Source organism: Phyllobates terribilis, unplaced genomic scaffold, assembly GCF_046119375.1.
Source record: "Phyllobates terribilis strain yellow unplaced genomic scaffold, ASM4611937v1 Scaffold_2__4_contigs__length_985480577, whole genome shotgun sequence".
Lineage (NCBI taxonomy): Eukaryota > Metazoa > Chordata > Amphibia > Anura > Dendrobatidae > Phyllobates > Phyllobates terribilis.
This window is the reverse complement of record NW_027362762.1, coordinates 603,131,718-603,158,735: the sequence shown is the minus strand read 5'-3', so window position 1 is coordinate 603,158,735 and position 27,018 is coordinate 603,131,718. Positions and strand designations below refer to the sequence as shown.

General features: G+C 42.8%; 2 protein-coding genes across 3 annotated transcripts in view; one reads left to right on the top strand and one right to left on the bottom strand.

Moving 5' to 3' along the window:
* ZCCHC17 (zinc finger CCHC-type containing 17) overlaps nt 1-23,961 on the bottom strand; it is a 107,180-nt gene extending 83,219 nt beyond the window's left edge. Inside the window, exons 1-2 of one of the 2 annotated variants that reach the window (XM_073666504.1) lie at nt 23,804-23,961; nt 11,926-12,018 (exon numbers count right to left, since the gene is read on the bottom strand). In XM_073666504.1, coding sequence (XP_073522605.1) covers nt 11,926-11,967 — 42 coding nt within the window. In that variant the 5' untranslated portion in view covers nt 11,968-12,018; nt 23,804-23,961. The remainder of the gene's footprint in view (nt 1-11,925; nt 12,019-23,803) is intronic. The other variant, XM_073666505.1, reaches the window with a different exon arrangement.
* Nucleotides 23,962-23,984: 23 nt separating this feature from the next.
* Nucleotides 23,985-27,018, top strand: part of SNRNP40 (small nuclear ribonucleoprotein U5 subunit 40) — an 83,659-nt gene continuing 80,625 nt past the window's right edge. The window contains exon 1 of the mRNA XM_073666503.1: nt 23,985-24,186. Coding sequence (XP_073522604.1) covers nt 24,106-24,186 — 81 coding nt within the window. The 5' untranslated portion in view covers nt 23,985-24,105. The remainder of the gene's footprint in view (nt 24,187-27,018) is intronic.

Sequence of the window (27,018 nt, the reverse complement as noted above, 5' to 3'; positions counted from 1 at the left end):
GATAAAGTATTGTTTTTTGCTTAGTTTTTTTTTTTTTTACCGTGTTCACTAAAGGGGTTAACTAGTGGGACAGTTTTATAGGTCAGGTCGTTCCAGATGAAGCAATACCAAATATATGTACTTTTATTGTTTTTTGTTTTTTTTTCATAATAATATTTATTGATGGGTACATTATATTTTTTATTTTTGGTGGATTATTTTTGTTTATATATTTTTACAATTTTATTTTATTTTTTAACACTTTTTTTTACTTTTATACTTTGTCCCACTATGGGACTTTCACTTTTTTTTTTACTCTGATCGCCTGTATAGCATAGGGATTATACAGGATGTCAGCGCTGTAGATTCAGAAGATACTTTGGTCATGCACTGCGCATGACCAAAGCATCTTCCTGCTGTCGGGTCGTCATGGCAACATCCGGGAAGCCGCGGCAGACAGCGTTGGACGCCGGCAGGAGAGGTGAGTATTGCGACCACCTCCCCTTGCCCCCGCAATGCTGCGATCGACTTTGATCGCAGCATTGCGGGGGTTAACACTAGAACTACTGATGGAGTCATTTTGACTCCTTTCGTTTTTTATTTCTCTTCTGTGACTACATTTTTCAGAATTCCGGCTTGAAACTCGGTGACTTTTCCTCAAATATGATGTGAAAAAAGATTTTGTGAGAATAAATAATTTTGGTGAAAAATTTGCGCGTTTTTTTTCAAAATTTACCAAGAACTACTGAAGGGAGTCATTTTGACTCCCTACTATATTTTGAGGTCCTTTTGTCACTAAATGTTGCTATAAAGTTTTGTGCATAATTTTTTCACTCTGTCTTATTTACCCTGATGTTCATATAGATGTAGTTCAATTTACATGTCAACTTTTCACATTTTCCTTGTGTTTTACCTGCTTGTATTACTGTGTAATGCTGAACAAAATAGCTTGTTTACTCTAGGCTCTTATCTTATGCTAATGAAGGGTGGTGTTTTTCTAAGGTCCTAGCAGGAGACAGTATTCTGGATAGTAACTTTACTTTCAGTTCAGCTGAAGAGACAAAGAGAACAGACGCAGACATACGAGCTCTGAAGACTCATACAGGTATGAATTGTTATGAAATAGTTTAGCTGTCTGTCAACTGATTCAGCCCACCTACTTTTGAAGGTGGCAGAACAGTTATTATTTCTTTTAGTTTTCATTTCATTTCTATTTTTCAGCAGGGAACTATATAGAATTATGGAATTTGTGAGGAATATGGAGAGAAGACGTTTGATAAAGCCTCAGGATATTCTGGCTACTTTGCAATCCATACCGGAGGATGAATCGGAATCCGAATTGCAGGAACATGTATTTGATTCTGACAGTGATGAAGATTTCATTCCTCAGAACATATCAAGTGAATCTGAAGACTCAGAGCGGGCAGGTACGGGCCGGATTGTGGTGAGAATATCCGGTCGGATATTCCGCCGCTAATCCAGCCAGTGTGCACGGACCCTTACAAAACAAAAATTCTAAATATTCATCAACTTTTTTACAGATATTCCAAGCACATCAACTGGGGATCGGGCTCATGCAGTTATGTTGCCTCGTGACCATCCTCCTGGTCGTGGACAGAAAAAATCAGCAAAACGTCCCAGAAATGAAAGAACAACAGATAACGATGGCGGCGAAGGTAATGCAACAACAAACACCAGAGAAGGCGAATCTGAAGGAATACTAGTTTCAGCGGATGGTATTCAATGGAAACCTGTTGAAATTGGAGAACACTTGCCTGGTAGGCGTGACAGCCAAAATATTCTTCGAGAAGCACCTGGCCCTACAGGATACGCCAGAAGAAATATCATTATCGATAGTCCTTTGAGCGCATGGCGTTTATTTTTTGATTCATATATATTGACACATATAAAGAACTGTACGCTTGCAGAAGCATGCAGGAACAATAATTTACAGTTTACTCTATCTGATGAGGAGCTAGATGCATTCATTGCGATATTCTATGCTCGTGGAATATCTGGCACGAACCGTCACTCGATTAGCAGTATTTGGTGTAATGACTGGGGAATACCGTTTTGCAAAGCGACAATGTCTAGGGACCGCTTTGTTGAAATTATGAGTTTTCTCAGATTTGATGAGAAATCTACTCGATCGGAGAGACTGCAAACGGACAAGTTTGCTCTATTTTCTACTGTGTGGGACAGGTTTATTGAAAATTGTATTGCGTGTGACAAACCTGGCCCATACATAACGTTGCATGAGCAACTTTTCCCAAGCAAAACTAGGTGTCCATTCACGCAGTACATGCCTTCCAAACCAGATAAATATGGCCACAAATATTGGCTAGCTGTTGTTAAGAGGAGCAAATATCTGGCAAATGGCTTCCCTTATCTAGGCAAAGATGACACACGCCGTGCTGAGGACCGTTTAGCTGACCATGTGGTAATGAAGTTATTGGACCCGTTTTTGAAAAAAGGTCGCAATGTTACAACCGATAATTATTTTACTTCAGTAAAATTAGCTAAACAGCTAAAAAGCAAAGGAACAACCATCGTGGGAACACTGAACAAGATAAGGCGAGAAGTGCCTAAAGAAATAAAATCCATGAAAGAGGAATTGTACAACACTAAAGTGTTTAGAAATGAAGACAATTTTACACTTACAGTATATCAAGGAAAGCCCAACAAAAATGTTGTCATTTTGAGTTCCGTCCATCCAGATGTTGTTGTTACGTCTGATTCCGCTAAAAAAACTCCAGAAACGGTAAAGTTTTACAATGAAACAAAATATGGAGTAGATGTAGTGGATCAGATGGCACGAAAATATACCACACGAACATGCACAAGGAGATGGCCTGTTCATGCATTTGAAAATGCCTTAGACTTTGCGGGTATAAATGCATGGATAATATTCAAGGAGATTACCCACCAAAAAATGTCACGCAAGGCATTTTTGCAAACGCTTGTGAGAGAGTTGAGTGGTCCTTATGTCACAGATAGGGAAAAGGGTTCCACGTCCCAAGTTTCTACATGCTCAGAAGTGATGGTTCAAACAAAATTTTGCCAGATCAAAGAAAAGTGCAAGAAAAATAGATCTGTCGGAAATTGTAAGACTTGTGGTAAGTCTTTGTGTGGGCAATGTACTGCCATAAATCAAAGGCAATGCCTAAAATGCGAAACACCAAATGTTTAGAAGGTGAATTCTGCGCCATATTTTCATTTTTATGCTCCTCCACCTACATTTTCTCTGCTTTTTGTTCTTCAGTTGTTGTTTATATGTGTGCACTTGAATAAAAAAAAATGTTTGAAAAACGTCTATTATAATTATTGTTATTTTCTGTAGAAAAATAAGAAAAGCAGAAAAAAAACAATCAAAAGCATTACTGTTGGATCTCACAATAATAATACATTACAAAAAATATAATTATTAATAAATAACCACAAATGAAACTCTAAAAATAAACGAAAACAAGCAAGGAGTCAAAATGACTCCTTTCAGTAGTTCTAGGCGGGGTCACGAGTCCAGTAGTCCTAGTGTTAAAGTGCCGGGAGCGGTGCGGGACCGCTCCCAGCACATAGCACCGGGTGTCAGCTGTGAGAATCAGCTGACACCTGGCGGCGATCGCGCCCGCACAGCCTGTGAGCGGGCGAAATCAACAGCACGTACTAATACGTACCTGGCTCTTAAAGCCCAGGGTGCAGATACGTATTAGTACGTCTTGGGCTTTTAAAGGGGATAAAGACATACAAGATCAAATTAATGAAATAGATAAAACCAATAACACCTGGTTAGGGAAAATAATTTTATATAAAATGATTATTCTTCCCAAATATCAATATATGTTTAACACAATTCCCTTAATTATTCCCAAAAATTGGATGCAAAAGCTATAAAAACAATTATCTAGCTTTATATGGGATAAAAAAAAACTAGGATTGCAAAACAAGTATTACACAAGCATAAGAGGAAAGGGGGAATAGGTTTGCCGAACTTTGAAGCCTACCAACTATCTTGCATTCTCAAGCAAAGTAGGAAATGGCTAGAGCAAGATAGAAACAGCTGGAAAGAATTAGAAATTTCTCTAAATAATGACATATCATTATCATCTTTAATACTAGTACCTCTTTTAATTCCAAGTCTAAGTCCTCCCCAAACACCTATATTAAAAGACACTATTCTTACATGCAAAAAACTAGCCAATACCTTTAAGCAAAATATACCAAATATACCTTTGGAGACAATCCCTGTATCAATATTTGAAAACGCAATTCAAAAGATATCTTTAAAGAATTAGCAAAAACAAGGTGTATTATGTTTATCTAATCTGATTACGGACTATAAGAAAAACTCATCACTTTTCAGGACCTCATAAAAAAAATTTAATATACCAGACTCTGAATTTTTCAACTTTTTGGAAGTCCAGAAATATTGTTATAAAAATTGTAAGTTTCCCCTCAAACTTCCTAAGGAAGCGCTGGATCTCTTTAATAACCCATCTAACAATAATAACTGGAGGACAAGTGAGTTTTAAGCTACCTTTAATGAGGATATTGACTTCTTAAAGAAAGCACATATCTTGAATTGGGAAAAGATTTTAACAAGCATTTTGAGACAGATAGTTGGGTCAAAGCATTTAAGATAACTTACTCCTGTACTTCCTGTGCTCTTCTACATGAAGCGCATTGTAAATTATTATCTAGGTGGTACTTCACATCAGTAAAACTGCATAAAGTCTTTCCAACACAATCAAGATTTTGCTGGAGGCAATGTGGTCATTATGGCCATTTATATCACATTTTTGGGAATGTAAGGTAATAAGATCTCTATGGACTGAAATATCTGAACTCATTTCAAGAATTACCAAACTTAATGTCAATCTTACACCGTATCTTGCATTGTTATCTCTTGGTATTCAAGATATTCCTTTTCAATCTAGACACATAATTATTCATATTTTATTGGTCACTAAATTACTGATTGCTTCAAGGTGGAAATAAAAGGATATTCCCAAAATTTCAGATATTATAGAGAGCATTTCTACTCATAGAGTTTTTGAACTCTCTCTTGCTTTAAGAGAGAACAAATGTATAACATATACCAAGAGATGGCAACTTTGGAATAACGTTTTCCCTCCTTCCTCTCAACTGGTTGTATAGATATATGTTGATTAATCTAGAACAGGACAAGCCAAGTTTCATCATCCTCGACAAACTCAACTATTAGGCCAGGGGTCGACAAAGTTCTTCAGAATCTAGGAGCCAGCCAAAAAATTTAGGAGCCAGAATTTTTTTTAAGCAAACTTGGTTATTAATTTAACAAAAAAAACATTACAAACGTTATAAACAACATTTTACTTTTAAAGATATTAAATATTATATTTTGTGAAATGGGAAATGTCAGTTAATTGGTTATGTTAAAACAAATATATATATATATATATATATATATATATATATATATAAATAAATAAATAAATAAATATTCAGGGTCACATAAAATAAAAATTACACAAAAAAAATAAAGCAGAATGAAATAATGTAATTTTCTGATGTTTTTAATTAAGCAAATACCTGTCATGCCTTTGTATTAAATTCATGGTGAAAGAAAATACTGTTCTGCTAAATTCTCCAAGTCTGAAATTCTCTTGTATATTTCTGTCAGTACAGAATTACTGTATCATTTTTTTTTTCCGATTATCCAACACCCTTAATAATTCTTTAGACGTACGAGACGGAGAGCAATTGCACAACTTTTGACAATCTCATCCATCCTATCCCTACAAAATCACCTGCAGCAAATTTAGGAAAAGGAATGTGAGTAGGTCGGTCTTGGAGTAGCTACAGAAATAGTTTGCTTTGAAGACTCCAAACTGCATTGCTAGTAAAAACGTTTGGAACTTAACCATCAAACAATTGCCAGCCAAGGAATTTTACAGAATTGTTCAGCTCTTGACAAGTTTGGTTCTATTTTACTTCACATGGTGAAAAAATTATCCGGAGGATCTGGAACACGTAACTTTTGTTTGTCAGTCGTGAGCAAATGTGTTTTGCATTTTTACAGCCTCTTGACTGCAACTTGTGTACGTAAAAGAGAGAAACCATTCAAATGCATAGAGCTTAAGCCTTAAGTACTCTCCCTGTCCAGTCCCGGAGCATAACGGGGGCGGAGCAAAGTGGAGAAGGCGGCCTGAGCGATACTGTCCCTGCTTCCTCCGATTGGATGACTCCGTGCAGGAGGTGGGATTGGATTGAGAGAATTTTTTTTTCTTCTCAACTCCTCAAGCACCAGGCAACATTTTCTAGGCGTCAGACAACATTTTCTAGGCGCCACTGGCGACCAGGCGCCTGGGTTTGTCGAGCCCTGTATTAGGCTATGTGCCCACGATGCAGAAATGCTCCGGATTTTTCCTGAGCGTTTCTGCATCTCCCTGGCAGAAAAAACACATGCGGATTGTACGTGCGGATTGTACATGCGGATTGTACGTGCGGATTGTACGTGCTGATTGTACGTGCGTTTTTCCTGCCAGGGACATGCGGATGTGAAGCGTTCTTCACATGCATTTCCGCATGCGGGTTGTCAAGCGCTTTCCAAGCGATTTTAGCATCACTTGGAAAGTGCTTGTCAACTTGGTCACACTATATAAATCCATGCAGCCGACATGAATTAATATAGTGTGACCGAAAGAATGGTAAAAAATAAATCTATACTTACCTTAGGATGGCCCCCGGTGTCTTTATCCGATGCGTCTCGGCTTGCTGGTAGCTCGCGGTAGACTAAAGGACCTGCCGACATCAGCGGTCGCGTGACCCGTCACATGACTAAATGACGTCATGGCAGGTCCTTGAGTCCACCACGCCATCAGAAGGTAAGTATAACATTTTTTTATTCTATTCTTTTTTTACTGGTTCTATGGTACCTGGGTCCGTAGGAGAGTCTCCTGTCCTCCACACCCGGGTACCATCCGCACATTGAAACGCATGGATTCTGCATGTACAGATGCAGTGATGCGGAATCCATGCGTTGCAATGCAAGTCAATGGCGGCGAAAACGCCGCCTTTACTCATAATAATTGGTAGTGCTGCGTATTTTTCTGCAATGATAATCCGCAGCGGAAATTTCCACAGCATGTGCACAGCATATGCGGATTATCATTGGGGAACATGGCAGACCTTCTACCAAGCGTTTTTTAAGCGTTTCTGCAGTGGAATTGCCGCTGCGGAAACGCTTAGGCTGTGTGCCCACTATGCGTTTTTCAAGCGTTTTTGCTGCAGAATTTCCGCAGCGTAAACGCTTGCAAAACGCTTGGTAATCCGTGCCCCATGATCCCCAATGAAAATCAGCATGTTCTGTGCCCATGCTGCGTAATTTTCTGCAGCAGATTTTCCTTTCAGAAAAATACGCAGCATATCCATTATTTGTGCGTTTCTGCATGCGGATTTGAGGTCCCAATGCATGTGAAAAACGCAAGTCAAATCCGCATGTAAAAACGCATCAAAAACGCATGTAAAATCCGCAAGCGCTTTTACTGCCAAGAACATTAAGAAACACTGCAGAAATTTTCTGCTTCAATTCCGCATCGTGGGCACATACCCTTACAAAATGCATAGTGGGCACACAGCCTTAAAGGACTTTTTCAGAATCTAAGTTTAATATACCAGTTGGACATATGATCTCTAATGATATATGAAGTACTTGATTTTCTGTTTAAAATTAGATTGGTTATAGAGGGCAAATTTACCAGTAGGATCTTAGTAGTTAGTTTCCCCATTTCCCTTGTAGTTCCCAGTTCTTTCCCTTCATAATCCTTTCCTCCTTAATCACACCACTTTCCTCCCTTCCTTCTACTATTATAAATGATATTGTTTTGTATTGTTGTGTATTGTATTATAAAAACTTCAATAAAAAATTAAATTGAAAAAAAAAAAAAAACATGTCCCTTCTTCTTGACGACCAAAAAAATAGAGGAAGAAGAAACAATATTCATATAAAGGGATTACCGGACGGTAGAGGCCAGGAGGATCTTAAATCTTTGGTCACTACCATATTCAACAAGGTCTCACGAAAACCCATACATGCCACGTTTGTTATGGACAGAGTACACAGAGTCAGTAGAATGGGCCCCAATGATATTAACAACCCGAGAGACGTTTTGTGTAGACTCCACTACTTCACAGACAAGGAGGACATCTTGTGGGGCACTTGGGTTGCTGACCCTATATCCATGGATGGAGATCAAGCTCTTCCCAGACGTATCAGGTCGCACTCTATATATGAGGCGGCTCCTACAACCACTACTGATAAAGATTTGTGACACCGGTGCCTCTTACAGGTGGGGTCATCCCTTTCACCTCATTGTAAGAAAAGAGAATGCTACCTTCTTCCTCAAACGACACACAGACCTGCCCGCTCTCTTCAAATTTCTGGGACAGTGCCCAATTCCTATTCCCAACTGGCTCTCATTAGAAGGATATCCTCCACTGCCACAACGATCACGCCAAAGAAGGCGCGACCGCCCGACACAAAACACTACCTGAGTTGATGCTGTCCTTCCTTCTTCAATCAACACACCTGATGGCTGTCCTCCTGTACTGAACTTTCCTACAACACCTACCGAACCGAGAAGACTCATTTGTGACGTCCAAGTTGCTATATCCTTTTTTTTTGTATATAAGTTAATATAACCATATGGACTGATACGCTGAGACTCTGGGCATTCCCTTTTCGCGTATTGTTCCAGAAACAGACTTAAATTAGCAGACAAGGGGTAGCTGGGGAGAAAGAAGGGGAGGGAGGTTCCTATATATTTACCAGATACAACTCTGAATTCTCATGTTGCTATTTCTCTCTGTTGTTACTTGCTTTATCTATATGGTATTAATAGTTTCTACAGTTCATAATAGGTCTATTAAGAATACACTGAATTGTTTCTCAAATGAATAAGCCTCTTTCTATTACAAGGAAATCATAATTTTGGAATAGGGTTTTCTTTACCATATTACATGTTGTTTTTGGATTCTCTTTCTCCCCATCTTATCTCTAGCCTCAACGCTTTATCCAAAGGATCCTCTCTCCTAAGAGATTCTCTGCGAGGACACATATCGGTTATGTACAAAGAGGGGAAAGACCCATCTCAATGTGCAAGCTACAGACCTATTTCCCTTATTAATGTAGACATTAAGCTTTTGGCAAAAATGATTGCATCCAGACTATCTCCACTATTATCAGATATTATCCATCTGGATCAGACAGGATTTATGAGAGGTAGAGAGGCAAGGTATAACACAACCAAACCTAATATATAGAACCAGACTTAAATCTCAGCACCTAATGCTTCCGTCCACCGATCCAGAAAAGGCATTCGATAGGGTGTACTGAATATTTTTGAATGAAAAGCTTTCTCGGCTGGGCCTGAAATCTAATATGTTACACTGGATTTCAGCATTGTATTCAAAACCAACTGCTTGTGTAAAAGTTAACGGTGTCCTATCTAAGGATTTCCGTATATGTAATGGCACACGACAAGGGTGTCCGCTTTCCCCTCTGATTTTCATTCTCACATTGGAACCCTTTCTTAGGAGAATTAGATCTAGCAATAACATAGCGGGCCCCTGCATTGGCTCACCTCCACGATCAATAACTCCCATGACAAATTTTATAAAACATGGCTCTATTGGCTGGAGTTTAAATCTTATGCTGATTACCTTGACCTCATAGGGGAAAAGTAAAGCCCCCCGTCTCACATAGCGAGATCGCTGCTGTGTCACAGTTTTGGTGACTCACCAGCGATGTCGCTGTGTGTGACACTTTGCAGCGATCAGGCCCCTGCTGTGAGGTCGCTGATCGCTGCAGAATGTCCTGGACCATTTTTTGGTCGTTGGCCTTCCGCTGGCCAGCACACATCGCTGTGTGTGACCAGCGGGAGCAGCGATCAGGCTGGTAACTATGGTAAACATCGCGTTACTAGGGGCACACGCGCACCTAGTAACCCGTTGTTTATCATGGTTAAGAGCCTGCTAAAGTGAGCGGTAACCTCCCGCTCACTGTAGCAGAGTGGTAACCATGATAAACAGCGGGTTACTAGGAGCGCGTGTGCCCCTAGTAACCCACTGTTTATCATGGTTACCAGCCTGCTCCTGCTTCAGCAGGCTCGTAACCAGGAGCAGGACATCGTGGAAAGATTCTTTCCACAATGTCGCTGCTCTCCTGATCGTTGGTGAGCCTGCCTGTTTGACAGCTCACCAGCGACCACATAGCGACGCAACAACGATCCCTGACAGGTGGTAACATTGTCGGGATCGCTGCAGCGTCGCTAAGTGTGACGGGGCCTTAAGTCTATACTTCAGGAGCCTCTCTGACATTACCCTAACCTTCTTACCCATACATCCCTTCCCCCACTTCCTGAATCTTTGTGTGTATTTTTAGTTTTAACTACTTCTTGTTTTTTCTTTTATAACCCTTCTTTGTTAATCCACATGAATATGTAATGACTTAATGTTTAAGTCTGAGTCACCATGCTGGTATACCCTAAAACACATTGGACCAATGTACTACCAGCAACTCTACTTTGGATTGTGTTTACTTAGTTCATTTTGTTTTCAAATGTTTTGGAAATACTGTTTATTGTTATGGTTATGTGGTCATGTTTGACCTACTACTTGTTGCACAACTAGTACCCGGTGTTTGTATTTGTATTTCCTTTTCAAAACTTAATAAAAGATCAATTTATAAAAAAAAAGAAAGGCCAGATTAGATTTTGCCAAAAACATCAAAATAAACCAGCCCAGTTCTGGAAAAGCATTCTTTGGACATATGAAACTAAGATTAACCTGTACCAGAATGATGGGAAGAAGAAAGTTTGGAGAAGGCTTGGAACAGCTCATAATCCATCGCACCACATCCTCCGTAAAACCTGATGGAGGCAGGGTGATGGCATGGGAATGGTATTGGGTCACTACACTGTTTATTAATGATGTGAAAACAGAAGCAGACACATGAATTCTGAAGTGTACAGGGCTATTCTTTCTGCTCAGATTCAACCAAATGAGAAAGCAACTCAGGAGATTTTTAAGGCAAAGAAGTGGAGTATTCTGCAATGGCAGAGTGAATCACCAGATCTCAACCCCATCGAGCATGCATTTCACATGCTTAAGACAAAACATAAGGCAGAAAGACCCGCAAAAAAGGCAACAACTGCAGGCAGCTGCAGAAAAGGCCTGGCAAAGCATCATAAAGGAGGAAACCCAACGTTTGGTGACATCCATGGCTTTCAGACTTCAGGCAGTCATTGCCTGCAAAGGACTCTCTACAAAGTATTAAGCTATGTTCACACATCATGGTTTTTTCAGCATTTTTTGCTGCAGATTTTTATGCACATTTTCAGTTGCCTTTTGCAGTACCAGTAAAGTCTATGAGAAAAAAGAATTCTCTGTTCAAACATCATGTTTTTTTTGTTCCATATTTTGTGCCTTGCATGTTTTTTTTGGAAAATAGAGCATGTCTCTTCTTTCAGCGTTTTATCAGCATTTTTTCACCCATAGAAAGTAATGGATGGTGAAAAAAACGCAACAGAATTTGCATCAGCATTTTTGATATGTCAAAATAGAATGGGGTTCTTTTTTTTCACAGAACTTTATGTGCATGCATAAATAGAAACAGAAGGACAGTGAAAAAAAGCACCAAAAACGCATAAAAAAAGCACCAAAACTGCAAGACAAAATACTGAACAAAATCCCCCTGAAGATACGTTTTGCTGCAGATTTGTGACGCAAAAAAAACCATGATGTGTGAACATAAAAAAAAAAAAAAAAGTTCATTTTTTAGGCTATGGTAAAGTTAATTTGTCCAATTACTTTTGAGCCCCTGAAATGTGGAGACTTCAAAGAAAATAGTTGCAATTCCGAAATATTTACATTACTGGAAACAGACAAAAGTCAGTCTACTCAGTTTACCTCTCCTTGGAACACTTCATACAATTCTGGTACGTCATCCATTGCTATACAATCGTGATTTTGGATTGCTAATACTTTGATAAAATCTTCTATCTAAAAGAAAACAAAATAAACATGTTAGTTTCATTCTATAGAACAGTGCTTGCTAAACCGTATATTCAAGTGTCCTTGTACACCCCATTATTCAGGTTCTGATCAGATGGTCATACACATTAAAGGGATCACCTCACCCCCAAGGCAACGTTTTGGCAATCAGTTCAGCTCATCAGTCGTAACTGCACTGCTTGCCGAAAGTTTGCCCATGAGTGGAAAGCCCCTTTAATGTTTGTGGCCATCTGATCAGAATATTATTTGGTATATAATACACACTTAACATTTAGCAAGTAGCCCTGAGGTGGAAAATCCCTTTAACTAGCTATAGGCTAACCTACAAACTCCCTCAAAGCATACATCTTGCTTATAGGGATGAAATATTAGCAGCTGTACCTTATGTCCAGAAAAAAAATAGAGTATCTGACAGGTTGCGAACCAACCTGTTAGACCTTGTCCTTAGATCAAAATCATTCAGTGATCGTAAAGCTGATCATATAACTTGATGACCTATTATATTGAAATCTGCAGGATCTGCCCATTAATATCCAATGTAAGGCCGTGAGGGGGATCATATGCGAGGGGCGGTATGTATCTCCAGGATGCGCGTAGAAGCATATTGAACCCATTGGAGTGCATTGCAATCACAGACACAGATGTGGTTGCAGTGCAAAATAAAAGTAAGCTGAACTTGGTCAAGCTATTTGACCAAGGTGGATTAAGAAAACCCGACATGGGCTTTTATTTTTGGAGTGATCTACAGGATGGCAGTGGGGCGGTCCACTTCCTCCAGCCGGGTCTTAGAAGTGGTTCATGTCCACAGTTTACCTGCAGCAAAGGTTTGGATGTGTCAGTCTTTGGTTTGCAAGCTGCAGAGCAGGAGGCTTTGTCTTATACAGAACTGTGTCACATGAACACAGAGCCCCAAGTAGGCAAAGCTGCTGACACAGCTCAGGGTGATATGGCGGTGAAGTGGCCCACGGCAACACTGTTTTTATTTATACGGACTATTTTGGACAACCCGGCTGCGATCCGGAGGATAAAGCTGCCTTCACTGTGTGAGTTTTTGGACAATAAAAACTTTAAGTTGGACTTTCTTGGGTCACTGCCTGTAAAATTGTACTGTGTGAACACCGCCGCACAACACCAGTTATAATAAAGAATTTTACTTGATATATAAAAATACTTTGAAACATCTTTTAATATCTTATAGCGCCTTAAAAAGGGAATCTGTCAGTAGGTTAATGCTATGTAATCTGAGAGCAACATGATGTAGGGTCTGAGAGCCTGATTCCAACGGTGTCACTTACTGTTCTGTGTGTTGCCGTTTCAATAAAATCAGTGTTTTAATCAGTTTGAAGTTCACTACAGGACTTGGTAACTTGTGGCACCTGGTCAACTGCTCAGTAGAACCATGCTCCCACCATTGATGAGCAGCTTTCTGTCAATATATAGTGTACACAGAAAGCTGATAAATCAGTTGTGTGGGTGGGGTAATACAGAGATCGGCTTGCAGAGAACTGGTAGATCTGCAGCATATAAAATCACTGTGCTATCAAAAGGACAGCTAGCAGCTCAGTAAGTGACTCATCGCTGGAATTAGGATGTCAGCCCCTACATCATGCTGCTGTACATACATATACAACTCATAAATAAATATTTTTAGGAGGAAAAAAAAAAAAAAAAACTACACATTTGGTATCGCCGTGTCCGGAACGACCCAACCTATAAAACTGTCCCACAAGTTAACCCCTTCAGTGAACAAAAAAAAAAAAAACACACACGAGACATACCACCGAACAATAAGTGGAATAAAACGCGATCAAAAAGACGAATGAAAATAAATATATCTCTGAAAAAATCATCTTGTCCTGCAAAAAACAAGCTACTATACAGCTCCATCAGCAGAGAAATAAAAAAGTTATGGCTCTCAGAATAAAGAAATGAAAAAATAATAATTTTTTTCTATAAAATAGTTTTTATTGTGTAAAAGCTCCAATACATAAAAAAAACTATATAAATGTGTCACCGCTGTAATCACACCGACCCAAAGAATAAAGCCGCCTTATCAATTTTACCACACGCGGAATGGCATAAAAAAAAAAATTCCTGAATTGATGGTTTTTGTTCATTCTGCCTCCCAAAATTCGGATTAGAAAACGAACATAAAATGTCATGTGCCCGAAAATGGTACCAATAAAAACGTCAACCCGCCCTGCAAAAAACAAGCTCTCACATGACTGTCGACCGAAATATGGAAAAGTTATAGCTTTCAAAACATGGAGATGCAAAAACTAGTTATTGCAATTAAAAGCGTCTTTTAGTGTGTGACAGCAGCCAAACAAAAAAAAAAACTATAGAAATCAGGTACCGCTGTAAATCGCACCGACCCAAAGAATAAAGTTGTCTAATCACTTATACCGCACAAGGAATGGTGTAAAAATAAATAAAACCAATTCTTCATCTGCAATTGATTTGTTCATTCTGCCTCCCAAAGATTGCAGTAAGGCTCTGCTCACATTTATCCTGCGCTCTGCGCTGAGCACTTACACCAGGGTTTCCGTGTAAATCTCTGAAATACGCGATTCAGACGGAACCCCTGGCGGAAGATTCCCTACAATGAGGGAGATGGAGGCACTGTGGACACCATCTGGCCTGTGATCCGCAGCGCCCGTCTCTTTAGGCGCGCATAAAAACACAGTCCGCCACAGTTTTGTGCACATCTGAAAAAAAAGGACACCGCTGAACAGAGGCCAAATGCAGTCCAGAATAACTCTGCTGCCTCATTATAGTGAATGGATCCCTCCGGGGTTTCATTTGAATCACTTCACTCAGTGATTTAGATGGAAACCCTGATATAAGTGCTCAAAGTAGAACGCAGGATAAATTTAATCCAAAATGTTATGTAAAATGTTCCTAACAAAAGCTTCAAATCAATCCACAAAAAAGCAAGTCCACACTGAGGTCCGTCACCTGTTAATGGAAATATAGGGGGATTCCACGTTACGGGTAGCACAAAGGCTCTGGAAAAGCGAAATGGCTCCTCACTCCCCAAAACAAATTCAGCAAATTCTGCGCTCCCAAATCCAAATGCCTTTCTGAGCCCCTGTGTGTTTAAACCGCAGTTAGCATCCATGTTTGCCATTCCTGTAGCGATGAGAGGCCACATAATTTATGGGTGCATGACTCCAGAAGCACAAGCTGGGCACAAAGTACAAGTCACTACAAAGTACTGGTAACTACAACGGCAGATGGCAATTTCCACTCGGCAACCTCCACTGCTGCTTGTTTCTGGAAAAGACCTATGACGTCAAAATCGTCACTACACCTGTAGATAAATTTCCAAAAGTCTAAAATTTCAAAAATGCGGTCACTTGAGGTGGGGGATTCTGCTATTCTAGCATTTAGGTGCTCCGTACATGGAGTCCGTATACTATTCTAGAAAAATCTATACTCCAGGGAGGCAAATAGTGCTTATACCCTCCCGAGTCTCGCCATGTGGCTAAGCAATACTGTACAGACACATATTGGGTATTTCTACATTCAGCAGAAATTGTGGGACAAATTATGGTGCCATTGTTATCCATTTCCCAGTGTGAAAATGTAAAATCAGGGGCCAAAACTGAATTTTGGTGGTAAAAATGTAATTATTTTTTTCTTCACTGCCCAACGGTATAAAACCTGTGGTGTCAATATGATCACTGCAGCCCTAGATGAATTCATTGAGAGGTGTAGTTTGTAAAATGGGGTCAAAGGGGAAGGGGGGAGGGGGGTTCTGCTGTTCTGGCACCTCAGGGGCTCTGACAATGTGACGTGGCACCCTCAAATCAGTCCATAAAAATCTGAACTCCAATATGGCGCTCTTTCCCTTCTGAGCTTTGCACTGTGCCTCAAAAGGTCAAAATGGGGTCACTTGTGGGGGTTTTACCCTGTTTAGGCACATCAGGGGCTCTCTGAATGCAACATGACACCTGCAGACCATTCCATCAAAGTCTGCAATACAAAAAGTCACACTTTCTGAGCCCTGCCGTGCGCCCAATTAATAAATTAATAGTTTCTCCCCACATATAGGGTATCTGCATGTTCAGGAGAAATTTCACAATTTTAGGATACATTTTCTCCTGTTACGCTTTTGAATGTAAAAAATTTTGGACTAAAAACATTTTTTTTGTGAGAAAATGTGATTTTTTTTTATTTTCACGGCTCAATATTATAAACTTCTGTGAAGCACCTGGGGGTCCAAGGTGCTCACCACACATTTAGATAAATTCCTTGAGGCGTCTAGTTTCCAAAATGGTGTCACTTGTGGGGGGTTTACACTGTTTAGGCACTTCAGGGGTTCTCCAAACATGACATGGCGTCCGCTAATTATTATTTGCAAATTTTACATTACAAATGTCATACGGCATGTCTTCCCTTTTGAGTCCTGCCGTGTGCCCAAACAGTGTTTTTCCCCCACATGTGGGATAAAGGCGTGCTCAGGAGAAATTGCAAAACAAATTTTGGGGTCTATTTTCTCCTGAAACGAAACCCTTATGACAAATTGAAAAATTTGGGTTTAAATTAATATTCACTTTTTCCTTCCACATTCCATTAATTCCTGTGAAGCACCTGAAGTGTTAATTATCTTCTTGAATGATGAATAAGCTTTTTAGAATGGTGTCACTTTTGGGTATTTTCTGTCATAAAGGCCCCTCAAAGACTTCAAATGTGATGTGGTCCCTAGAAAAATGGTTTTGTAAATTTCGCTGGAAAAATGAGAAATCGCTGGTCAACTTTTAACTCTTATAACTTCCTAAGAAAAAAAAATTATGTTTCAAGAATTGTGCTGATGTAAAGTAGACATGTGGGAAATGTTATTTACGGTATTAACTATTTTGTGTGAAAAAACACTCTGATTTAAGGGCATTAAAAATTAAATGTTTGAAAGTTGCAACATTTTCATAATTTTTTGCCAAATTTCCATTTTTTTCAAAATTAAATGCAAGTCATATCAAAGAAATTTTACCACTATCATGAAGTCGCGAAAAAACAATCTCAGAATCACTGGGATCCGTTGAAGCGTTCCAGAGGTGTTGCCTCATAAAGTGACAGTGCTCAGAATTGTAAAATTTGAGCCTGGTGATGAAGGTGAAAACAGTCTTGGGGGTGAAGGAGTGAAAACCAAGTTGAATGGTAGTTGTATGGATCCTGAGACCCAAATAAATCGCTCAAAACACAAGTTAGAAGTAGTCAGCTTATACCTCAGTGTGCACAACAGTGTAATGCTCACTTTAATTAGCTAAGAGTTTCTGATTGTGGTTTGAACAATACGATTTCTAAGGAGCTATAGCACAACAAAATATGTTGTTTACTTTTTCTTGTCACTTTTTTTTTTTTTTTAAAAGCAATTTATCCCTTTACAATTGGATACCAGAAGATAGTTAGCCACTGCACCTTGAAATATTCAGCATTAGGGACAGTCAAAGGCTACAATATGATTTCCATTCCTGCTTTCTTGGATAAATCAATCTATCTACACACATGGTCAAAATTGTTGGTACCCCTCGTTTAATGAAAAGAAAAACCCACAATGGTCACAGAAATAACTTGAATCTGTCAAAAGTAATAATAAATTAAAAATCTATGAAAATGAACAAATGAAAGTCAGACATTGCTTTTCAACCCGGCTTCCACAGAATTTAAAAAAAAAATTATACATGAAATAGGACTGGACAGAAATGATGGTTCTTCTTCTTAACTTAATATTTTGTTGAACAACCTTTTGAGGCAATCACTGCAATCAAACGATTCCTGTAACTGTCAATGAGACTTCCGCACCTCTCGACAGGTATTTTGGCCCACTCCTCATGAGCATTCTTGTGGTCACACACCTCCCACCGATGAATCCTCACAGTGCGCACACTGTAAGGATTCACAAGTCTCCAGTCACAAAGTGACTGCAGACTTGTACTGAAGGCCAAACAAGTCCTTTGAATAACAGATCGTTGGGGTCCCTGTTGGAGGTTTTGCATTGGGGCCCACTGCCTCTATAGGTAATAATTTGCCCATATGTATATGTCTATATAATATATCCACTTTAAAACACGAGGGTGCCCAATGAGGACCATCATCCATGTTCATATCACATTTCTTTTAATTAAACATCCTGATTTTCTAAGAGTAGATTTTCCATTTTCAGCATGTAGATTTTCCATTTTCAGCATACAGATTTTCCATTTGAACATTTAGATTTTTTATTTATACATTTTGATTTTTTCCTCTGTAATTGGTCATTTTTTGTGGTTGTCCTTCTCTGTTATTTCTGATATACTTTATTGTTTAAAAAAAAAGGACGGATGTTATATGCTCTGTATTTATGTGTGTTACACTTATGTTAGATCTGATTCCTTGTCCATATGTTTCGAATCTATCAATTTGTTAAATCTGTACCATGATTGGCTGCTGCATATTCTTAAGCTTGTACCATGATGCATTCTGTTATCACTGACTAAGGGTGTAAGCCAGAAACGTGTCGAGATTGCATCTCTGCTATCATGGACTTTTATGTATTTTAATATTTTGAACAAATAAAGTGAGAATTATTTTTTACTGGAGACTTTTCCCATTTTCTCTTTAAGTATCACATTTCTTTGGTCTCCGTTTAACATATACTCCTGGAAAAGCTTCAGCCATTTATATAAAGAGGCTGTGACAGAAGCCGAGCACTGGCATCTGGCATCCATAGGCTAGAATGGTCTAGTTTAGTTCATACATCATGAGTTTTTAATAGTTTTCCACTACTTATAATGGTGTGAAAAAGTGTTTGCCCCCTTCTTGATTTCTTATTCTTTTGCACGTTTCTCACACTTTAATGTTTCAGATCACAAAACAAATTTAAACATTAGACAAATATAACACAAGTAAACACAAAATGCAGTTTTTAAATGAAGGTCTTCATTATTAAAGGGAAAAAGAAAACCAAACAACAGCAGTCAAGCTAATGCGAAAACTGAAGGAGTCTTTTATAACGCTCTGGAGGAATTTTGGCCCACTCATCTCTGCAAAATTATTGTAATTTAGCAACATTGGAGGGTTTCCGAGCATGAACCGCCTTTTTAAGTTCATGCTACAGAATCAATCGGATTAAGGTCAGGACTTTGACTAGGCCACTCCAAAGTCTTAATTTTGGTTTCCTTAAGCCATTCAGAGGTGGAATTGCTGGTGTGTTTTGGATCATTGTCCTGCTGCATAACCCAAGTGCGCTTCAGCTTGAGGTTACAAACAGATGGCCGGACATTCTTCTTCAGGATTCTTCAGCAGAATTCATAGTTTAATTTACCACAGCAAGTCTTCCAGGTCCTGAAGCAGCAAAACAGCCTCAGATCATCACACCACCACCACCATATTTTACTGCTGGTATGATGATCCTTTTCTGAAATGCAGTGTTACTTCTATGCTAGATGTAATGGGACATACACCTTCCAAATTGTTCAACTTTTGTCTCGTCACTCCACAGAGTATTTTTCACGTCAGGCGTGATACACAGTCGCCCTGCAGTTGGTTGCAGGCAGGGCTGTGGAGTCGGAGCCCATTTTGGTGGAGTCGGTATAAAATGGACCAGCTCCAACTCCTAAAATATATAATAAATTGGGTACAGTAGTTCAATGCAGTTTGTGGGGAATATTTTTTCATAAGAATTTGGTAAAGTTATGAAATGTCCTATAAATGTCTGTCCTGTTTCTGATCTAAGGGTCGGGAGTCGGAGCAGAAGTCGGTGTCATGGAAACTGAGGAGTCAGAGGTTTGGCTTACTGATTCCACAGCCCTAGTTGCAGGAGATCTCTTTGTTTGGCATTACAGACATCTTCTTGAAGCTGTCTCTCTAGGACCCAGCGCCTACCTTCCTCTGGCTAATTAACACCCTGGTCTGGGTGTATAAATACATGCTGTGTGCCAGAGGGAGGTGCCGGCGATATTCACATTATCCCTTGTAAATCTTGAGAAAGAGAAGTACTTCTACCTCTCTGGTGCTAGAGGACGTGTGCGCATTTGTCTGGAGTCATCTAAATCTAAGCGATTTTCCCTTGTTTGTCCCCCTTGTTGTCTGTAGTGGTCAGTGGGGATCGACTATTGCTCATCTTCTCCCTTCCCTAGCCAGGGCCCAACGCCAGGGAAAGACAGGGCGAGGTACGCGTGCGGCGATTGGTGAAGAACCCATATAGGCAAGTTAATGGAGACAGGGTGAGATTAGATCTTCCTAGGAGGTCTCCACTTCCTCCCTTTCCCTAGTGTCTGGGTTCCCTTTCCCTCTTCCCTTTGTGCTGCACTAAGTCTTTCCTACACCTTGTGTGACAGTATTCTCCCAAAGGTCTTTGCGATGTTTTCTGGCAAAACTGAGACGAGCCTTTATGTTCTTTTTGCTCAGCAGTGGTTTTCGTCTTGGAACTCTGCCGTGCATGCCATTTTTGCACAGTCTCTTTCTTATGGTGGAGTCATGAACACCAACCTTAACTGACACACGTAAGGCCTGCAGTCCTTCTGATGTTGTGGGATCTTTTGTGATCTCTTGCATTAGTCGTTGCTGCGCTCTTGGGATAATTTGTCAGCCGGCCACTCCTGGGAAGGTTCACCACTGTTCCATGTTTTCGACCATTTGTGGATAATGGCACTCACTGTGATTCGCTGGAGTCCCAAAACTTTAGAAATGGCTTTAGCACCTTTACAAGACTCATATAAACAAAGTAATTGAGATCTCATTTGTTCCTGAATTTCTCTGGATCGCAGCAGGATGTGTAGCTTTTGAGGATCTTTTGGTCTACTTCATTTTGTCAGGCAGGTCCTATTTAAGTGATTTCTTGATTGAGAACAGGTGTGGCAGTAATCAGGCCAGTGTGTGCTAGGGAAATTGAACTCAGCTTCCAAAGATGTGATAAATCACAGTTGATTTATGTTTCAAGGGGTGGGAGCAATCACTTTTTCACACAGGGCTCTGTGGATTTGATGTGCTATTTGCACACAGTACATGTGGTCACATGCCGAATAGACGTGTCTGACCTCGCGCAATACAAATGAACTTAGTCAGACCGGACACATCTAGTTAGAATGTGGTCATAAGTATGCAAATTGCATAACTGATGTCACATCACCATCGGCTACCGACACCAGAGAATCCTCACAGTACACACTGTCTGAAATCACAGAGTGACTGCAGACTTTTGAGCCCCAAGTATGGACAATCCCCTTCATCTTAAAGTATTTACATAAACTTGATGCATGTCAATAAAAGAGTAAAAAAATTATGAAATAACCATAGAAACATCTGACTAAAAGATCTAAATACAATGAAGCAATAAACTTTGTTGAAACCAAAATCTGTGTCAGTCTTAAAACTTTTGGCCTTGATTGTATATACACTGCTCCAAATTATTATGCAAATAATATTTTCTCACATTTTCCCAAATTACCTATATGAATTGCAGTCATTGTAATTTTCCAGTCAAATAACTATTAGAGTACAATTGAAAGGTTTTTGTACAAACTGCCTATGATAACAGTATATTTTTTAAAAAATAAAACACCCAAACTGCACTCAAAATGCATGTTCCAAATTATTATGCACAGCAGAGTTTTCAACCTTTTCATTTTAATAAAGAACAAAAAAATGGTCATTTTTGAAATTATAAGCATTAGCAGGTTATTACAAACTGAAATCAAACAGTTTTCAACTCAAAACTTTATTCTAGGTGATGTTACATTTGCACATAGAACCTCTTGTTCGAAAGGAGCTTCTGAACTCTCTCGTCCATTGAATTTGTCAGGTTTTGGATGGTTTCTGCTTCAATTGTTTTGCATGAGGACAGAATACCCTCCCAGAGCTGTTGCTTAGATGTGAACTGCCTCCCGCCATCATAGACGCTCCTTGTGATGATGCTCCAGAGGTTCTCAATGGGGTTGAGGTCAGGGGAGCATGGGTGCCACACCATAAGTTTGTCCCCTTTTATGCCCATAGCAGCCAGAGATGCAGATGTGTTATGTGCAGCATGAGACGGGGCATTATCATGCATGAAAATGATCTTGCTGCCGAATGCACGGTTCTTCTTCTTGAACCATGGAAGGAAGTGCTGTTTGAGAAACTCAACATACATTATGGAGTTCATCTTTACCCCTTCAGGGATCCTAAAAGGGCCGACAATCTCTCTCCCCATGATTCCAGCCCAAAACATTACTCCACCTCCTCCTTGTTGGCGCTGTAGCCGTGTTTGCATGGTGTGTCCATCAACCAGCCAGCCTCCACTCCATCCATCTGGACCATCGAGATCATTTCATGCATGATAATGCCCCGTCTCATGCTGCACAAGGTTGAAAACTCTGCTGTGCATAATAATTTGGAACATGCATTTTGAGTGCAGTTTGAGTGTTTTATTTTTTTAAAAATATACTGTTATCATAGGCAGTTTGTACAAAAACCTTTCAATTGTACTCTAATAGTTATTTGACTGGAAAATTACAATGACTGCAATTCATATAGGTAATTTGGGAAAATGTGAGAAAATATTATTTGCATAATAATTTGGAACACAGTGTAGTAAAGTCAATGGTGTAATGCAAAACTACAATTCTTCCAGCAAAAAACAAGCCGTCATATGTCTTTGCTGACAGAAAAACAAAAAGGCTATGGCTATGTGGGAAAGGGGAGGAAAATGAGAACACTAATCTAATAAATGGTGGAGGAACAGCACAACACGTGTATATCAGGCAACGTGAACAGTAAAGGAAGCGACAGCGAGCTACCCGGCGGGGCTCCGATGGACGGCAGCCATAGTGAGCGACCCGGCGGGGCTCCGATCGACGGCAGCCATAGCGAGCGACCCGGCGGGGCTCCGATCGACGGCAGCCATAGCGAGCGACCCGGCGGGGCTCCGATCGACGGCAGCCATAGCGAGCGACCCGGCGGGGCTCCGATCGACGGCAGCCATAGCGAGCGACCCGGCGGGGCTCCGATCGACGGCAGCCATAGCGAGCGACCCGGCGGGGCTCCGATCGACGGCAGCCATAGCGAGCGACCCGGCGGGGCTCCGATCGACGGCAGCCATAGCGAGCGACCCGGCGGGGCGCCGATGGACGGCAGCCATAGCTAACGACCCGGCGGGGCTCCGATGGACAGCAGCGATAGCGAGCGACCCGGCGGGGCTCCGATGGACGGCAGAGATAGCGAGCGACCCGGCGGGACCCCAATGGACGGCAGAGATAGCGAGCGACCCGGCGGGATCCCGATGGACGGCAGCGATAGCGAGCGACCAGGCGGGACCCCGATGGACGGCAGTGATAGCGAGCGACCAGGCGGGACCCCGATGGACAGCAGTGATAGCGAGCGACCAGGCGGGACCCCGATGGACAGCAGTGATAGCGAGCGACTTGGCGGGACCCCGATGGACGGCAGTGATAGCGAGCGACCAGGCGGGACCCCGATGGATGACAGTGATAGCGAGTGACCTGGCGGGACCCCGAAGGACGACAGTGATAGCGAGCGACCTGGCGGGACCCCGATGGACGACAGTGATAGTGAGTGCCCAAAACCAGCAGTGGGTGATAAATACAGAAGTGGTGATGTGTTTCTATTATAGTTTTACTCTGATTGTTCCACTTCTGGTTTTGGCTACAAATACGGAGGTAAAATACTGACCAAATACTGAATGTGGGAACGTGCCCATAGCGAGTGACCTCAGACTTATGGCAGTGATGTGGACACCTCTACAATACCCCACCAGCCAGAATAATGAAGGAAGCGCTCAGTAGATAGTGTGTACCTTGTGTACGCCGCCATGTTTCCTCTCATTCTCAGCTCAGTGACCAATAGCAAAGCAGCGTCCAAGTTCTATTATAAGAATCTCAACCCACTAAAATCCCTACGCCAGTCATCGGGCTCTGTTCTACGTCCTTCCTGTCACATGATCAGCCGCAGCCTATCACCGTGCAGTCTTAGTGGTGGGTTAGGCGCTGGTGGTTTACGTCATTTTTGGGTGCCGGAACGTTGCGGCCCAGTTGCATGCTGGGCAGGCGGAGGTTTCTTCATGACTTTGCTGAAAAGATTTAGAAAAATAAGTCAAACATGATAGAACAGAACAAGCGGAAAGGCCTGGAGCTGGTCCCGATACCGGCGAAAAAGCCGCGAAATGAGGTGGTGACGACGGTGAGTGCAGCGTGTGTGTGAGCAATGTGTGCGCAGCGGGTGGGGGAGCAGTGTGTGTGTGAGCAATGTGTGCGCAGCAGGTGGGGGGGCAGTGTGTGTGTGAGCAATGTGTGTGCAGCAGGTGGGGGAGCAATGTGTGTGAGCAATGTCTGTGCAGCGGGTGGGGGAGCAGTGTGTGTGAGCAGTGTGTGTGCAGCGGGTGGGGGAGCAATGTGTGTGAGCAATGTGTGCGCAGCGGGTGGGGGAGCAGTGTGTGTGAGCAATGTGTGTGCAGCGGGTGGGGGAGCAGTGTGTGTGAGCAATGTGTGTGCAGCGGGTGGGGGAGCAGTGTGTGTGAGCAGTGTGTGTGCAGCGGGTGGGGGAGCAATGTGTGTGAGCAATGTGTGCGCAGCGGGTGGGGGAGCAATGTGTGAGCAATGTGTGTGCAGCGGGTGGGGGAGCAATGTGTGAGCAATGTGTGTGCAGCGGGTAGGGAGCAATGTGTGTGCAGCGGGTAGGGAGCAGTGTGTGAGCAATGTGTGTGCAGCGGGTGGGGAGCAGTGTGTGAGCAATGTGTGTGCAGCGGGTGGGGGAGCAATGTGTGAGCAATGTGTGTGCAGCGGGTGGGGGAGCAATGTGTGAGCAATGTGTGAGCAATGTGTGTGCAGCGGGTAGAGAGCAGTGTGTGAGCAATGTGTGTGCAGCGGGTAGGGAGCAGTGTGTGAGCAATGTGTGTGCAGCGGGTGGGGAGCAGTGTGTGAGCAATGTGTGTGCAGCGGGTGGGGGAGCAGCGGGTGGGGGAGCAATGTGTGTGCAGCGGGTGGGGGAGCAATGTGTGTGCAGCGGGTGGGGGAGCAATGTGTGTGCAGCAGGTGGGGGAGCAGTGTGTGTGTGCAGCGGGTGGGGAGCAGTGTGTGTGAGCAATGTGTGTGCAGCGGGTGTGTGAGCAATGTGTGTGCAGCGGGTGGGGGAGCAGTGTGTGTGAGCAATGTGTGTGCAGCAGGTGGGGGAGCAGTGTGTGTGAGCAATGTGTGTGCAGCAGGTAGGGAGCAGTGTGTGTGAGCAATGTGTGTGCAGCAGGTAGGGAGCAGTGTGTGAGCAATGTGTGTGCAGCGGGTGGGGGAGCAGTGTGTGTGAGCAATGTGTGTGCAGCGGGTAGGGAGCAGCGTGTGAGCAATGTGTGTGCAGCGGGTGGGGGAGCAGTGTGTGTGAGCAATGTGTGTGCAGCGGGTGGGGGAGCAGTGTGTGTGAGCAATGTGTGTGCAGCAGGTGGGGGAGCAGTGTGTGTGTGTGAGCAATGTGTGTGCAGCGGGTGGGGGAGCAGTGTGTGAGCAATGTGTGTGCAGCGGGTAGGGAGCAGTGTGTGAGCAATGTGTGTGCAGCGGGTGGGGAGCAGTGTGTGAGCAATGTGTGTGCAGCGGGTGGGGGAGCAATGTGTGTGCAGCAGGTGGGGGAGCAGTGTGTGTGTGTGAGCAATGTGTGTGCAGCGGGTGTGTGAGCAGTGTGTGTGAGCAGTGTGTGTGAGCAATGTGTGTGCAGCGGGTGGGGGAGCAGTGTGTGAGCAATGTGTGTGCAGCGGGTAGGGAGCAGTGTGTGAGCAATGTGTGTGCAGCGGGTGGGGAGCAGTGTGTGTGAGCAATGTGTGTGCAGCGGGTGGGGGAGCAGTGTGTGTGAGCAATGTGTGTGCAGCGGGTGTGTGAGCAATGTGTGTGCAGCGGGTGGGGGAGCAGTGTGTGTGAGCAATGTGTGTGCAGCGGGTGGGGGAGCAGTGTGTGTGAGCAATGTGTGTGCAGCGGGTGTGTGAGCAATGTGTGTGCAGCGGGTGTGTGAGCAATGTGTGTGCAGCGGGTGGGGGAGCAGTGTGTGTGAGCAATGTGTGTGCAGCAGGTGGGGGAGCAGTGTGTGTGAGCAATGTGTGTGCAGCAGGTGGGGGAGCAGTGTGTGTGTGTGAGCAATGTGTGTGCAGCGGGTGGGGGAGCAGTGTGTGTGAGCAATGTGTGTGCAGCGGGTGGGGGAGCAGTGTGTGTGAGCAATGTGTGTGCAGCGGGTGGGGGAGCAGTGTGTGTGAGCAATGTGTGTGCAGCAGGTGGGGGAGCAGTGTGTGTGTGTGAGCAATGTGTGTGCAGCGGGTGGGGGAGCAGTGTGTGAGCAATGTGTGTACAGCGGGTAGGGAGCAGTGTGTGAGCAATGTGTGTGCAGCGGGTAGGGAGCAGTGTGTGAGCAATGTGTGTGCAGCGGGTGGGGAGCAGTGTGTGAGCAATGTGTGTGCAGCGGGTGGGGGAGCAGTGTGTGTGAGCAATGTGTGTGCAGCGGGTGGGGGAGCAATGTGTGTGCAGCAGGTGGGGGAGCAGTGTGTGTGTGTGAGCAGTGTGTGTGCAGCGGGTGGGGGAGCAGTGTGTGTGCAGCGGGTGGGGGAGCAGTGTGTGAGCAATGTGTGTGCAGCGGGTAGGGAGCAGTGTGTGAGCAATGTGTGTGCAGCGGGTAGGGAGCAGTGTGTGAGCAATGTGTGTGCAGCGGGTGGGGAGCAGTGTGTGAGCAATGTGTGTGCAGCGGGTGGGGAGCAGTGTGTGTGAGCAATGTGTGTGCAGCGGGTGGGGGAGCAGTGTGTGTGTGTGAGCAATGTGTGTGCAGCGGGTGGGGGAGCAGTGTGTGTGTGTGAGCAATGTGTGTGCAGCGGGTGGGGGAGCAGTGTGTGTGAGCAATGTGTGTGCAGCGGGTGGGGAGCAGTGTGTGTGAGCAATGTGTGTGCAGCAGGTGGGGGAGCAGTGTGTGTGAGCAATGTGTGTGCAGCAGGTGGGGGAGCAGTGTGTGTGAGCAATGTGTGTGTGCAGTGTGTGGGGGAGCAATGTGTGT